Consider the following 14,303-nt stretch of genomic DNA (forward strand, 5'->3'; position numbering starts at 1 on the left):
CTGTAGAGCTTTACGAACTCCTTGCGCTATCCATATGCTTTATCACTACTGTAGGGGTGAAAAATGATATAATCATTTAATTCACAGAGACAAATTACATTGGTGAGATGCATGCAGTGCTCTGTAAAAGATTTCAAAAAGAATGGTCTTCAGTAAGATTTTTTTAAAAATTTAAATCCTTTGTTTAACACTCAAACACTTTGCTGACATTAAGGCCTTATCAGCTGAATAATCGCAACCACTGTATTTCTTTATGGGCATTCTGGGATAATGTAGGTGCCCAGCATGTGCCCAAACTGTTTCTCTTTTCTTTTCCCTGGGACAAGTCCACAGAAAAATCTTAGAGACTCAGAAGAACATGAACAGCAGGAAACAGAGAAACACCAATCAGAGCAGTTAAAGGAGAATCCCTTCTACTGTAAAATGCTTATATCCACCACTATCATGTGCATAATAACTGAGAATTAAGATACACCATGTTTAAAACAAATTCTGTTACTCATCAGTTACAAATATTGGAAAAATAGGATCTACTGAACCAGCTCCTAAGCATGTACTGTAAAGCAACGAGATTAAAAGATTTAGTGGTGAGGCTGTAAACAGAATACACAGACGACCTTACTCCTTTCCTCTGATGAGTTGCAAACAAAATTCCATGTTGCACTGAAAAGGTCTAGGCAAAAATACCATGCTAGCTAAAAATATGTGAATTTTGAGGGTTTTTTGGCCACTCTTCTTCAGTCCCAGTCCCATAAAACTGTTCTTTTATGTTTTGGTCAGTGAAGCTAACCAATTTCCTTCTCTGATATCCTGTGTCATCTTCGTTTCTGAAGAGTTCCTGGCCTCGACACTATTCTGACGTAATTCAAAATAGCAGAGAGGATTAGAACAGAAATGAAAAAACACTGTCAGTTTGTAATTTACCTTGATCAATTAAAGCCTCCTTAATTTCATCCAAGTCCACTGCCGCCACCTGAGGTATCTCTGCAAGTTTCTCTACAAAAAATTTCAAGATATCACAATGTCAAATTCATGTAACTTACAACTAGCAAAGTAACTTTAAAACAGCATTATCGTATCAGAATTACCTTGTAAAGACGCAGGGTTATCAGTTCCTTTGGACGGAGTCTCCACCATCTTCACAGGCTCTGTAACCTTGTCTGCTTCCGTAACGCTCTTTGGGTTGGACAGCTCAACTTCCCCAGCTTCCATTTCAGCTTCTGTTGAGATCTGAAGATCTTCAGACTTATTTTCTACTGAATTTGCTGGAAGGTAATGGCAAAATAAAGCTTTTTTTTCTGTTTGATGGATTGCAGTAACTAATTTGCAACAGCACTGTAAAAGTTTCTGGCAGAGACCTCCTGCCACAAATGAGCAGAAAATGTGTACATGGGACCAGCTCGTTCCAGCTTCGCCAAAACAACTCTGCAGCTGTCTTTACATGAAGGGGTAAGATGATTTTGCTTCCTCAAAATCATCTCCTTTCCCTGGTTCTTTACTATTCCAGACCTACTAGCAGCATTGATTATCACTCTTAGCAAAGTCACAAGGTGCAAGAAGTTAGACAGGTGCACGCCTATCTAACAGTCTACTGCATTGGCAAACTCAGTGGAAGGTGTGAAAGGTTTGGACCCACTACCTTAAACATCTCATCTGGGAAGTGGAGGGCAGCAGAACAGCACCTGTACTGACAGCAGTACCTAAAGGGGACCTACAAAAAAGCTGGAGAGACTCCTCATCAGGGATTGTAGTGATAGGACAAGGAGTAACGGTTTAAAACTAAACACGGGTAGATTTAGATTAGATATTCGGAATAAATTCTTCACTGTGAGGGTGGTGAGGCCCCGGGCCAGGCTGCCCCGAGGAGCTGTGGCTGTCCCATCCCTGGCAGTGCCCAAGGCCGGGCTGGATGGGGCTGGGGGCAACCAGGGCTCCGGGTCAGGGAGGGGGCCCTGCCCGCTGCAGGGGAGTGGAACCAGGTGATCCTTAAGGTCCTTTCCAACCCAAACCATTCTGTGATTGTGTGTGTGGTCCAAGGAGAGAGTGAAAGTTCTCATTTGTCTTACCTGCAGTAGTCGAAGTTTTCTTGATCTTACTATCTCTTGTCACCACGGATTTCTTAGTTTTTTCTTTTTTACCTACGTAAAATATCCAAAGACAAGTCAGCAGAAATGCTTCTTTCTTAAGTCTTACATTTGTGTAAGAGTAAAAGAAAAAAAAAAAAGAGTAAAGAGTATGAAAATCTGTATGGAAATCATTTGATCTGCAGCAATTCAACTGGTATGACAAAAAAGCACCAAAACCCAAAAAATCAGTTAATTCAACAACAAGCTTGAATGAAAGTCACAAAAGTTACTCCGCTTCATGAATTTATTTAGGATTCTGGTGACACAACCCTACTCCTGTAAAAAAGTTCATTTCCTCTTTCTCTTAAATGCCTGTAAGCAATTCACTGTTTCCACCTGAGACAGCTCTGAAAAGCACTGCTCTATGAATTTTAATTCTATTTCTACCAACTGGATTCAGAAGTGACCACACCAACAAATGAAAAAAACTTCAAACAGCACCATTCTCGTAAGTTTTAGCTGATTTGAATTTTCCCAGCAAAACAAAAAAACTAGTGACTGGTCCCTAATTACGTTCAAAACAAGTGCCCAAAAAAGCCAAAAAATAAACAACAAAAATGATTTGGCTTTCATTTTCAGTGTGTTAGTAACGCCAAAATCTCGTAAATTGTAAATGTAAAATGTAAAATCTCGTTGGCTTCTCATGTATTTGCCACAGTCTGTCCTTTTTTTCAGTAAAGTACTAAAAAGCGTGACATACAGGTGTTTCTGCCAGACTAAGTAACAATACTAACTGAAATAATTTCTGTCTGGATCCTCAGATGACCAGGGCATAAATTTAAAAGCAACTTGAACGTATAAGGATAATAAGACACTGAGAAGCACTAGCACTAACTGCAAAAGGCAATGTTAAATGTATTATATCAAAGGCAACTAAAAGAATTACACAAATTTCATGGAGGATAAAACACCACACGTATCATGAATAGATAGGGGCAAACATTTAAAATTACAGAGTATCAGCATGGGTCTTTATTATTATTATTATTGCTGCTTGACGGGTGTTTCTCAAGGCAGCCAGGTTACATGAAAAAGACCACAAAAAGCTCATTGCTTTCTCATACCTCTCTGGACTTGCTTTTGGTCACTATTAAATAAAGCACTCATAAAAACAAAGAAATGGGAATGAAGAGCAAAGGCAATAGTGAAGGTATCATCAGATACAAAGTAGTCAAAGCCTCACCTGTAATGGATTTAGTTGTCTTAGTGGTGGTGTTCTGATGTTTCCTATTATGAGCAGATGGGGAAAAAAATAAAGAAAAATCAGATTCAAAGACAATTCACGGATATCAAAATAGCTTAAAAAGTTCCATACCAGTAGAACACACAGGTATGAGCACATCTGGTTTCCAATGGTTATCAGTGACATTAAGGGATGTAATGGCAGCACTTACTTTGTACTCGGAGCAACTTTTTTAACAATCCGAGTCCTTTTTTTGATGTTCATTTTGGCCTAAAGCAGACAGAAAGAAGAACTTTTATTGCATCACTTCCACTTTGTATTGGATAGGTCGCATCTTTCACTGTTTGTTAAACTGATACCATTCACAGTTAGCAATCTGAACCAAGAAAAACAGAAAGCTCAAATCTGAAATTCACAAGGGGATTTTCATATGTATTTTGACTTGTGTTTATGAAAAGCAATTAAAAAATTATCAACTAAAACAACTAAATATTTTTCTTTAAGAACATTGGTTTTTGGATTAAAATTCCAAGCTACACACAAAATATGTTATTCACCAACATACTGCTTACCTGGCCAGGAGATACTTTTGGCTTTTCTGCTATGCTTATTTTCACCCGTTTCCCATTCACCAGCACTGGCACAGTTTCACCATATTTCACAGCTGCTATCACTGCTTCTTTGTAGTTCATTTCCAAGTAGGCCTAAAATAAACGGCACTTTCAGTCTTTACTTGTATTGTAGGTACAAGATGCAATTTTCTGCAATTTTTCTTTAGAAAATCTGCTCACGACAGAACTGTGTGTGCTCCCTAAGTTCACGGGAATTTGGCAGAAAAGTTTAGACTGCAGTATTACATAAAAGGGAACCTAGCTCCTCGAACAATTAAGACTCAGGTAGCATTATAAAATTAACACTCCCAGCTATTCCAAGGTTACTTATGTGATCTTTAACGACAACCTGCTTAGGAAGCCTTATCCAAAAGGACAAGTTGCGGTTACAGGTACTACAGGTTTTATTGCTTGACAATTTCTTTTGCATTCTCACACAAACACGTTCTACTGGAAAACTTACCTCGTTCCTAGAGCGAAGTACAATGAGATCGCTAACTTTGCCAAATGGCTGAACAATTTTTTTAATATCCTGATCAGAAAAGCCATCATCAGGTAAATCAGATATTTGAAGGACTGTCCCACAGTTCAGCAATTCCTCCCTCAACAGCTACAAATTAAAAATAGAACAAAAATAAACAACTTCCATGTTAAGTCCAGTACAACGAAGGAAAGACAATCTGCAATAGAAACTGCCCCAGAGTAGACCGACTGCTTAGCTCACTGAGGTGTTTTGAGGCTTTTGCTCTTTAACACAAGGGCAGATCCGTAATTCCAATCACAGAATGGCCCGAGTTGGAAGGGCCCTTAAAGATCATCTAGTTCCGACCCCCTACCACGAGCAGAGACAAAAATAACCTTCAGATTATTAGGTGCCGTCGCAGAGGATTATCAAGTAACAGTGTACAACCGTCTTGTCTTTACTAAGTATTAAAAATCTGCGTAACTCCAGCTGTCTAGGCTATATGGGTAAAGAGTTGCCCAACTCCACCACCTTCCTTTCAATGCTATTAGCCTTCAGTACCAGCAGGCAGTGTTCTCTTCCCTTATCATTTAGAGGCTAGGAGCTTCCAAGGACAACTGCCTCTACCACAGATACCCAACAGTAACTAGAACAAAAGTCTGGTTTATAGGCGCAGCATATCCTGGTTTATAGGCGCAGCGTGTCCGAGAGATCCCAATGGTCAATACGATGGACTAGGTCGACACTGGCTTAAGATTCTTCTCACAAGAGGAGTAAGAAGTTCCCCTGCCTCACCTTCTGTGCACGACAGGAAAATGAATACTTTCTGCCTCCTATCCTTTGCTTATACTTACACGGTAGCACCTTCCAGCAGAGCTCATCACGCACCATTTATACAAACATGTGCACAGCAGCACAAGGCCCCAAGCTTAATTGGAATTTCTTTCTGCTGCTGTAACCAACCCTTCTGTAGCGCTTCCCATCTGTTACCAAGTGCTTGCTGTGGTACTTAGCACGAAGCTGCGTTAACACAGCACTCCCTATTGCACAGGATCAGCAAAGAGAACGGTTAATCCTTCTACACACGATCCCCCCGCAATGAGATAACAAAGCAAACACTTACAATCAGAGAAAAATACTGAGAAACTCACCCTATTGTAAGGAGAAGGACGAGGCCCGCTGCTTCCTGCAGGTAAGTCTTCCTCATCCTCTTCCATTTCTTTGTCTTGGGGCGAATCGTCACTTTCAGGAGATGACGAACTTGACCCAGGCAGAGAAAGCATGTCCTTCTTCGCAGCCTTCGGTGAAACACTTGTTTTCAGTGGCTTCTTCATATTTCCAGGCATCTTCCCTAGGAGTCCATGAGAGGGTGGTGATTTTCCCGATCCCGAGGATCCTAGCCCAGCTGCTTGAAGTGATTTATGCTTATTGAACTCCGCTACAAAGCCAGGTCCTAAACTTTTCACTACTGCCTCCAAAGCTGCCTTTCTGTCTGTGAGGGGAAGGGAAAACAAACCCGTTTTCGTTTGTTTTTAAGAGCCCTTACCTACACTGCTGTTCTGGTTTCTACAGTTTCATTACCTATTCCTGACTCAATCCTGCAACCTGCTGAAGTCAGAGAACCTTACCCACACTCTAGCAGAGGTGGCCTATAAATAATAAACCTCTGTACTATTTTCACTGCGCTGTTGTATAACCTGACATTTTTAGTTAGGCTGGCGTGACATCGGCAATATCATCTGCAAGAAGCCTAATGGCTGAGCGAGGAACGACTGCATAATTTTGCATGTCAGGGAACGTAAAAAAAGAAAACAACTTTTCAAGTCTTTGATCTTTCACATACTGATGCACTGCAGTGCTTTTTGGATTGATGCCCTCTGCTAAACTCAGTATCCTTTACTGTCTTGCTCTTTATCACTTTGTCCTACAGATGAATGTGCTGTTTTGAATTGCTCTTTAACAATCTGATACAACTTTTAATTTCCCATATGCTTTCTTTTTGCGGAGATCAGTGAAAAATTTATATTTTGGTTATCAATTGCCTCTTCTACCTATTCTACTACATTAGAATGGTATTTTACTGTTATAAATATCTCTTTGAAAATGCCTGTCCCTTCACAACTCTTCACCTAGCTTCCTTCCCATAAGAGCTCCCTTGCTCTTAATTTCCTTAAAGCACACAAACAACAAAAGCACAGTACACAGATCAAAGAAAAAAGAATGGACCCTTTAAAATTCCTTTGTTTCTCTCTTCAAAATTTAAAAAGGAACAAAACCCTCCAAACATACTTGTATTTCAGGCAGAGACTGAACTCAGAATTAATTACAAGGAACTGAGTTTACTCAAAATTTCCTAGAACACCAAACTGGAGGAAATGAGCTGACTGAAGAGTCACAAAGTGGTACAACAAAATGTTATGAAGTATGTTTCACTGAAAGGCTTTCAGGTACCACGCCCTTATGTCAACTAAATTATTTATGAAAACTTCACCTTTTCCTCGTAAATTCCACCTCCATTCAATGCAGTTTCTGAGCATCTGTTTTTCTTTCTCCATATCTATACTGCACGTTTGCAAAATTTCTTTTTTTGATGCTGAACAAGAAAGCATCCTCACTTGTTTTCAATTCTTAACTATCTTTACTGGCTTAAAAACTGAGCAAACACTCAGAAAAGAGAGTTGTTCAGCAGTGATTTGGAACCGTTAAACAGTTTCTGACGCTAGGCAAGGAAGACTTTGTATCTTTCTGAATGCCTGTTTTCTGCTAAGCACACTCCTCACAAAGCAACAGCAAAAGGAGAAGTCGTTTTTAAAAACAGAAATTTGCTGTGAAAAATGACAGATAAACCTCTAGAAATCAACTCTGTCTTCCTGAAATTAAAGGAAGCTTCAATGTGAATGCGTAACATTGCATTTAAATAAGTGGCATCCACCCTGTACCTTGAGATCGGGTTGCCCTCCTGGACCAGTCATTACTGGAAGACCTCGGAGGTCGCGGGCTTGTTCTCAGCAGATTTCTTGACCGCTGTGGTGACCTTGACCTGTGTCTAGGGCTGAGCCGTCGCATCTGCCGTGGGCTTCGACTTCTCGGTCTTGTTGGCCTGAAGCGGCCGGGGCTCCTGGATCGCGATCGCGACCGCCGGAGAACATAGCTGGAGCCTGCGACCCTCGATCGCCTGGGGCTGGGACTGGCAGAGTTGGAGCGGCGCTTCGGGGTCTGGTTTTCTTTTCTGTCACCAGCGTTTCTATCAGAATAAAGGCATTCAATGAGTTCCGACACAGCAGAAAATAAATAACCTCAGTCTGTTCAAACAGGCTTTCTGGAGAAATTAAAAAAAAATCAACAATGCTTAGAGCCTAATTTATTAACAAACATGCTTCTATTTCTGTAGTAACCACGTCACCAATATTAAATAGACAGAACTGAAAAGAAGTGAGTGGGAGAGAAATACCTGCATGGAGAGAAAGCTGTAAAGAAAGCCCTGCAGCTTGTAACATCAGAGTTATGAAAAATGAACAGAAATAGGAAAAGAATACATAAAAGAGTAATGAAGAAAGACACTTTCCCTGCTTCTTCCAAATTTACTTGGGAAGGTAGCAACCTTGCACCGTGACATCTGTAAGACTGATTGAGACTGAAAGACGGGTTCCACGGAACTACTTAAATACACATCTAATGCATCCTTCTGCTATCGAGAGACGTCAAGCTGACAAAGAACATGGGATGAGATCCATCGCAGCAACCGTCCTCTTACAGGACTGAACAGATCACAGGAGTAAAAGAGAAAACCTTGAAAACGCGCTGAGTATATTCTAAATTATCCAAAACACTTAAGGTAAGCTAGGATAAGTGCTCGGCTGTAGCATGCTGGCCTGCCACTTGGCAATTTTTCAGCCCGTACTGAACCCTGCGATGACAAACATCCCCCGCCTGCCCCAGAACTCAAAGCCAGGTAGAGCAGACGGTGCCCGAGAGATCTCACGTTACAAAAAGTCGCTGATGTAGCACGCCCTTCAGCTCAGAACAAACAGCAGAATCCCACCGGTAATTTCAGCACCAAAACTAAGAGACACAGCGGGAAATGACTGACATGGCGTGCATGCCCAGCACACCTAGACCCACTGGGAAGAGAATATGCTGGTCAACCAAAACGCAGAAGTCTTAGCACAACATGACCAACACATGCCAACTGACGGGCTCCTAATCTTGTTAAAGGCAAGCTAGGGCAAGAGCACTTACTGAGTCACCACGCCCAGCCTTACTATCACTGCTTTAGAGGCCAAGTTCCTCTGAGATGGAACAGGTTCAGGAGAGAGGGCTGCCCCTGGCAGACTGGAGAAGGGGCCGACAAGACCCCCCTGGCCAGCAGCTAGCTGAGGTCGGCTGAAAAACCTCCAGTCCCCTAAATGATGCTCCAACGCGTCCTGCACGGCACGTCCGACAGCGGTATTTAATTAGCAACCTTCAAACACCATGAAAAAGCCACATTAATCCTGTTACTCCTGTGCTCAATAGAAATGGTTGAATGCATTAGCAAAACAAAGCCATTTATAAAAATAAAACAGCGCAAAGCCGTCTACCGGGGGGTTACGGCACCGAGCGAGCTCATCCGCCTTGCCCTGAGCCTGCTCCCGCAGCCCGGCCGTCGGTGCCTGCAGCTGTGCTCTGACTCTGCAGCTGCAGACATGCTGTCATCAGCAAGGACTCAAGGAAGCACCACCCAAAAAGCCAACTCTTGCCCCACCTGCAAGCACAGATCACTCTCGAAGTGCTAGGAAATGTTTGCCCGGTTTATTGAGCTCCTCCAGTTCGGGGCAGTTCCCTTTATCCCCGGTGCGTACAACAGCAGCAGCACTTGCAGCTCTGCAGCAATTTCAGTTGGAAGTTTTAAAATATAATTACTCTCCATGAAAGCTTCAAAAGTTTGTTTTATTCCCTCTAACATTATACTGCTCTTTGTTTATTAACATGGAGTGACCTTGGATACACTCCGCAAATTAACCTGACCTACATTTTCAGCTTTCTTTTCTTCCAGCTAATAGTCAGCTTCCCACGAAGTATGTCTAATTAATGGGGAGTCACAGGACAAGCCAGCAAAAATGAAAGTCCTATCATTCCTGTTTGTGTTAAAGTTGGAGTAGGTACAAACATTGAAGCAATAAAATAATTTAATCTCGCTGAGATTCAAGCAGAATTAGTCTGCAGGGTGTGTTTTTAAAAAACATAAACAGAAAAAGTTTTAAGCAGAAGAGACGTGAGTTCATCAATTCCACTGCTTTTTCAGCCTGGGATCCCATAGCTTCCCAAGGGATCTATGGGCGAAAAAGTCTGGGGAATAAGGAGCCAGCACGGGCAAGCCTACTGTCAAATAGACTTCAAGCTGCTAACAGGAGTGGCTTAACTGGAAAAAAAGCTTAAGTCTACAAGTTGGAAATCCCTCAGTTTGATCACGACCGACTGAGGCATGGCTATGAGAAATGCCCACGGCGACGCTGCTGACAGTGCCAGCCTTCCCACTTCCCTACAGCTTGCTCTCATTCTTGTGAAAGAACTCGGGACACCGTGCCACTCACCTTCTCAAAGAATTTAGGGCAAAAACCACGCCAACGCCCCACACCATTTTACAACAAAAAGGCAAGGAGGCCGCCAATACGGCTTGTCAGTGAACAAAGCAGGAAAATCAATCGCATTAATTACCAAATACTTATAAAAGTAACAAATTAAACACAAGCTGTAGCCAAAAAGCAGTTACCTCTTCGAAGAACGAGACTCGGGGTTCCAGTCGGGGTATCTGTTAAATGTGAAAAACACGACTGTCAGTGAAGAGAGCTACATCTGGGCACAGCTCTGGTCTAACACGCAGCAGCTGTTACAGAGCTAAGCTCCCGTTCAGGACACCAGCAGCACCGCGTGCCACTTTCTTTCACCTAATAGTCTAAAACGAATTTAGAACAGCGCTCAGATACTGACAATCCGAACCACGGAAATCCAGCCAGCATGGTTTGAGGGACCGCGTGCATGCACAGAAAGCACTTTTTAGACTAAATGAACTTTTTAAACAAATTCCTTACTGTTGACGCAACTGGCGGCAGCTCTCAATGTGGGAAGGGGTGTTCTGGTGCAGAATCCAGTCCTAGTTGGAGAGAAGACAGCCACAGAAGTTCGATTAGCACGGAAAACGTTAGCATTTGACCACAACCCGTACTGCAGTGCTGTCATACTTTACCTTCCATTGCTAGCAAACGGTACTAACAAATTATCTGCTGTCGAGGTCACATTTCTCACTTCAGATTACCGCTCCTTACACAAACGATGGAAATGCTTAATGATTATGGAAGGCTGCTACAGAACATGGATGAATTTAAGTGGAAACTGTACAAAATGCATCGCATTACATTAATCTGTTACTTCCATCAACACCCTGCGCCACTGGCACCACATCTCTAACACAAAGGGTTGATCCAGGAGCTGGCTATACTCGAAAACAGGAAAGCCATTAGCGGTCTTCACGAGTTGTCAGGCTGCATGAACACGCACACAGCAAATTAAGCTGAATAAAGCAGAGAACCTGACATAACGTGGCATCTGCAAGCCAAGTATCATTTCCATGGAAGCACGACTTACCAGTGCTTCGAGCACAATCACTCCTAATAGCACGTTACAACTAAAGGTCATTCAAAAGCCCAATGAATCTCGTCACCCGCCGTGAATTTCTACACCCAAAAAGCCTAACGGAAGCCTTATTTGGGGAACAGCTGATGGGACGGGCATTAGACTGATCCACAAGTACAACGCGAGACCTCAGACCCGAGAATTGCTTACGCACAGGGTTAAGGGCAACCACAAACTTAGCTCCCCTACAGGAAGCTATGCACCAAGGCTGTTCTCACAGTCACACGAGTAATACTGGACTAAACTGATGCACGAGTGGAAGCAACTGCTCCGGTTAGCTTGCTCTTCAAGAGCTACTGACTGCTCTGAAATGGTGCGGTACCACGCCGGTAGGGAGCGTGTCAGTAGGGTACCACATCGTTGTGACAATCACTAAGGCTCCCTAAGGGCCGACTTCCTGCTGCTTCAGTATTTCAGATACAATAATGGCTGAACAATGCAACTGAGAGGCCAAGCTTTATAAAACACCTTGCTGTTCTGAAATTACATGATCCTTTTGAAAGCACGTGCTGGTTTATAACATAAAAGGTTATAAAACATTTAGCGAGCAGTATCTCTTGTTTATTGGAAAAAACGCTGAACGCAGTGGTTCAAAGAAAAGCTGGTGATGGCTTACTCACAGCACGTGTGGTGGGAGGAATTAATGCGGCCACGGTTAGCTTTGTGCGTTTTGCCAGCCCAGAGGACACGGTGAAAACAGCCGCTCCTTGCGCTTACACCCCCAGCCTGCCCGCACTAAAATCTGCTACAAGAGAGCTACCCCAACTATTTATTCTGCACACGTTTTTACAGAAAATACAACCTATTTGAAGCACAAGACTTATTTCCACGTCCTGAAGGAACAGACACACTGCTTAACCATCTCAGGACACCACAAACATTCCCGCTGTCCGAGTACCGGCAGAAGACGTTACTCACAAGCCCTTCTGCAGCAGCCTCCCTAGTTGGACCACGGCAAACAAAGAGTTTAAGTGCAGCTAAAACACCTTGCAGGCTCTAGGACAACGCAGCTGCAGAGCTGCGTGCGCAGGAAGCACACGGCACGCGTGCGAGTGAAAAGAGCAAGCAATTCCCCACGACGAGCTATTTGCGTCCTCGTAACACGCTATTACTGAGCGATGCCATCCGTAAGAATGCTATTTGTCCACAGTCTTAAAGTTAGATTGGAAAAACTGTCACTTAAGGGCTGAAACAAATCAGCTGCCGGAAACAAAAGGCAATGAGGCTTCAGATGCCCCGCTTCCGCGGTCCCAAAGGAAGAAAGCGCACCCAGTGCCCGCGAGGGCCGGCGGAGGCCGTTCTGCTTCCCCGGGTCTTTAGCTCCCGGTCCAGCGGGCACTAAGGAGGTTGGCAGGCCTACAACGAGATATTCTCCCTCACAAAACCTACATTCTTCTCTTCTTCAAGTCTTCATTATGCCAATGCCCTCTTGCGTTTCGTATAATCGCAGCAGCCTCGATTTATGCATATTCCTCCTCCTTGATTAATTCCTCGCCCTTCTCAGTCTTCGGAAAGATTCCGGTCCCTCTGGCGAGCCCGTCCCACCGGACGGATCCTTCCCCGGCACGAGGAAGCCCTCAGCCAGCTTCGTACAGCAGCAGCGCTGCACCACGAAGCCACGCTGGCTGGGGGCGCACAGCTCTGCTCTGGGGGCGCACTGCGGGACCCGCAGGTCTCAGGGTACTTGTGCCAGCCCAGCACCAGTTACAGAAACACCCGGAGCAAAAGGGACCGGGACCGTGTTTTGTCCCTCCACATCAGCAATGTAACCACAAGCCCAACTCCCGTTGTGGGGAACCCCGAGCCCGCAGGACCGTACGCAAGTTAAAGCCCAAGGCACCGCTACACAGACCGGTTAAGGGCGGAGGGGACCTCTGGAAGTCGTCTGGTCCAGGACCCTCGCTTTAAATCTGTTTCAGCTGGAGAGCAACCCTGTAACGTGGTGCTCTACTCATCGGCACAGGGCTTCCAGTAAACGCGATCCCTGCTGCCGCTACCGTCACAGCCGTGCTCTGTTCCAAAAGAACGTGTTTGAAGACAGAGAAACCACACCTTACTGCTGCAGTACAACCACAATTTCCAGCTGAAAGCGAAGCTGCTCTGTGAAGTATTCACAGAACGTTTTCATGCGTCGGGGAGGTTGGAAATACATTTGAAAGCAGAGAACACCGAGGTGAGATCGCATCTAACCAAGGACAAAATAATTCTTCCCTGAAAAACCACCGCAGGACACACACACACTTCTAAAAACACCTCCCGGGTCCACAAGTCGTCTCAGAATCAACTGACTTGCCAAATCCATTTTTAAAGCCAAAAGGCCCACCTTCTCCAGCACATGCCTTCTGACAACGCTGCAGGGCTTATGAAATGCTTTTTCCAACAGCAACCTCAGTGGCTGTGCCACGCAGATGGAAGACGTTGTAACTCCTGACTTCTGAGCAGAGCCTCAGCACAACGCCACCTTCAAATCCATATAAATAGCGCTGCCGAAGAGGTGTGCAGGGTTCTTCTCGGATTACAAAAGAACTATAAAATGCACGTACAGGCTGAGCGGTATGAGCTGCACTCAGCGCACAACCCTAGATGATTTTGGAACACCGCAGACCTCTCAAGGCCGTTTCAGCTTTATTCCATCAGACCTCACTAATTAAGCAAAGTTAAATATATAATAAAAACCACAGGGAGAACTGATCGGATGCTTTGGGGAACAGCAGAAGCATTTTTCGACTCCAAGCCAAAACAAAGCCCTGGCTGAGTTTCACTACCGTTATGGGAGAGGCACGCTGGAAGAACGAGGGCGAGAGGGCTGAGATGATGCAGACAGCACGCCTGAGCCACCGACAGCCCCTGCAGCCCCGCAGCCCCTCCAGGAGCAGCAGCCGGGGCCGGCAGCCAGCTGCAGTTCTGTCAGTCCAGTAACGCGACATCAGGTAACCCGCTCGAGTTCTCTTCCGAGAGGCAGCGCAGCTTCTGTGTCAGCCTTGGCAAGAAAACGAACCCTAGCCGAGTCTGTACTTCTGCACAAGGCTGGATTAAAAGAATCTACAAATAAAAAAAAAAAAGAGACAGCGCATCACATGAACACTCTGGCTGTGAAATCCATTATCTTAACACCACAGTCTGGTTTTCAGATGTTCAGTCCCTTCAAGCGTTGGATAAAGTCAAGGTTTTCTTCATCTTTCATCCTCTTCGTAACTCGTCATCCACCCTTGTTTCAAGCTATCCTCTTCGCTCGTCTCCTTCCTTCC

General features: G+C 44.2%; 1 protein-coding gene across 3 annotated transcripts in view; it reads right to left on the reverse strand.

Moving 5' to 3' along the window:
* Positions 1-14,303, reverse strand: part of ZNF638 (zinc finger protein 638) — a 54,677-nt gene that overhangs the window by 22,787 nt on the left and 17,587 nt on the right. For 2 of the 3 annotated variants that reach the window (XM_083835011.1, XM_083835009.1), the window contains exons 3-13: positions 10,455-10,516; positions 10,136-10,174; positions 7,323-7,627; positions 5,535-5,875; positions 4,384-4,530; positions 3,882-4,013; positions 3,521-3,579; positions 3,310-3,353; positions 2,067-2,138; positions 1,089-1,265; positions 925-996 (exon numbers count right to left, since the gene is read on the reverse strand). In XM_083835011.1, coding sequence (XP_083691137.1) covers positions 925-996; positions 1,089-1,265; positions 2,067-2,138; positions 3,310-3,353; positions 3,521-3,579; positions 3,882-4,013; positions 4,384-4,530; positions 5,535-5,875; positions 7,323-7,627; positions 10,136-10,174; positions 10,455-10,516 — 1,450 coding nt within the window. The remainder of the gene's footprint in view (positions 1-924; positions 997-1,088; positions 1,266-2,066; positions 2,139-3,309; positions 3,354-3,520; positions 3,580-3,881; positions 4,014-4,383; positions 4,531-5,534; positions 5,876-7,322; positions 7,628-10,135; positions 10,175-10,454; positions 10,517-14,303) is intronic. The other variant, XM_083835010.1, reaches the window with a different exon arrangement.

Source organism: Anser anser (genome assembly GCF_964211835.1).
Source record: "Anser anser genome assembly, chromosome: 4".
Taxonomy (NCBI): domain Eukaryota; kingdom Metazoa; phylum Chordata; class Aves; order Anseriformes; family Anatidae; genus Anser; species Anser anser.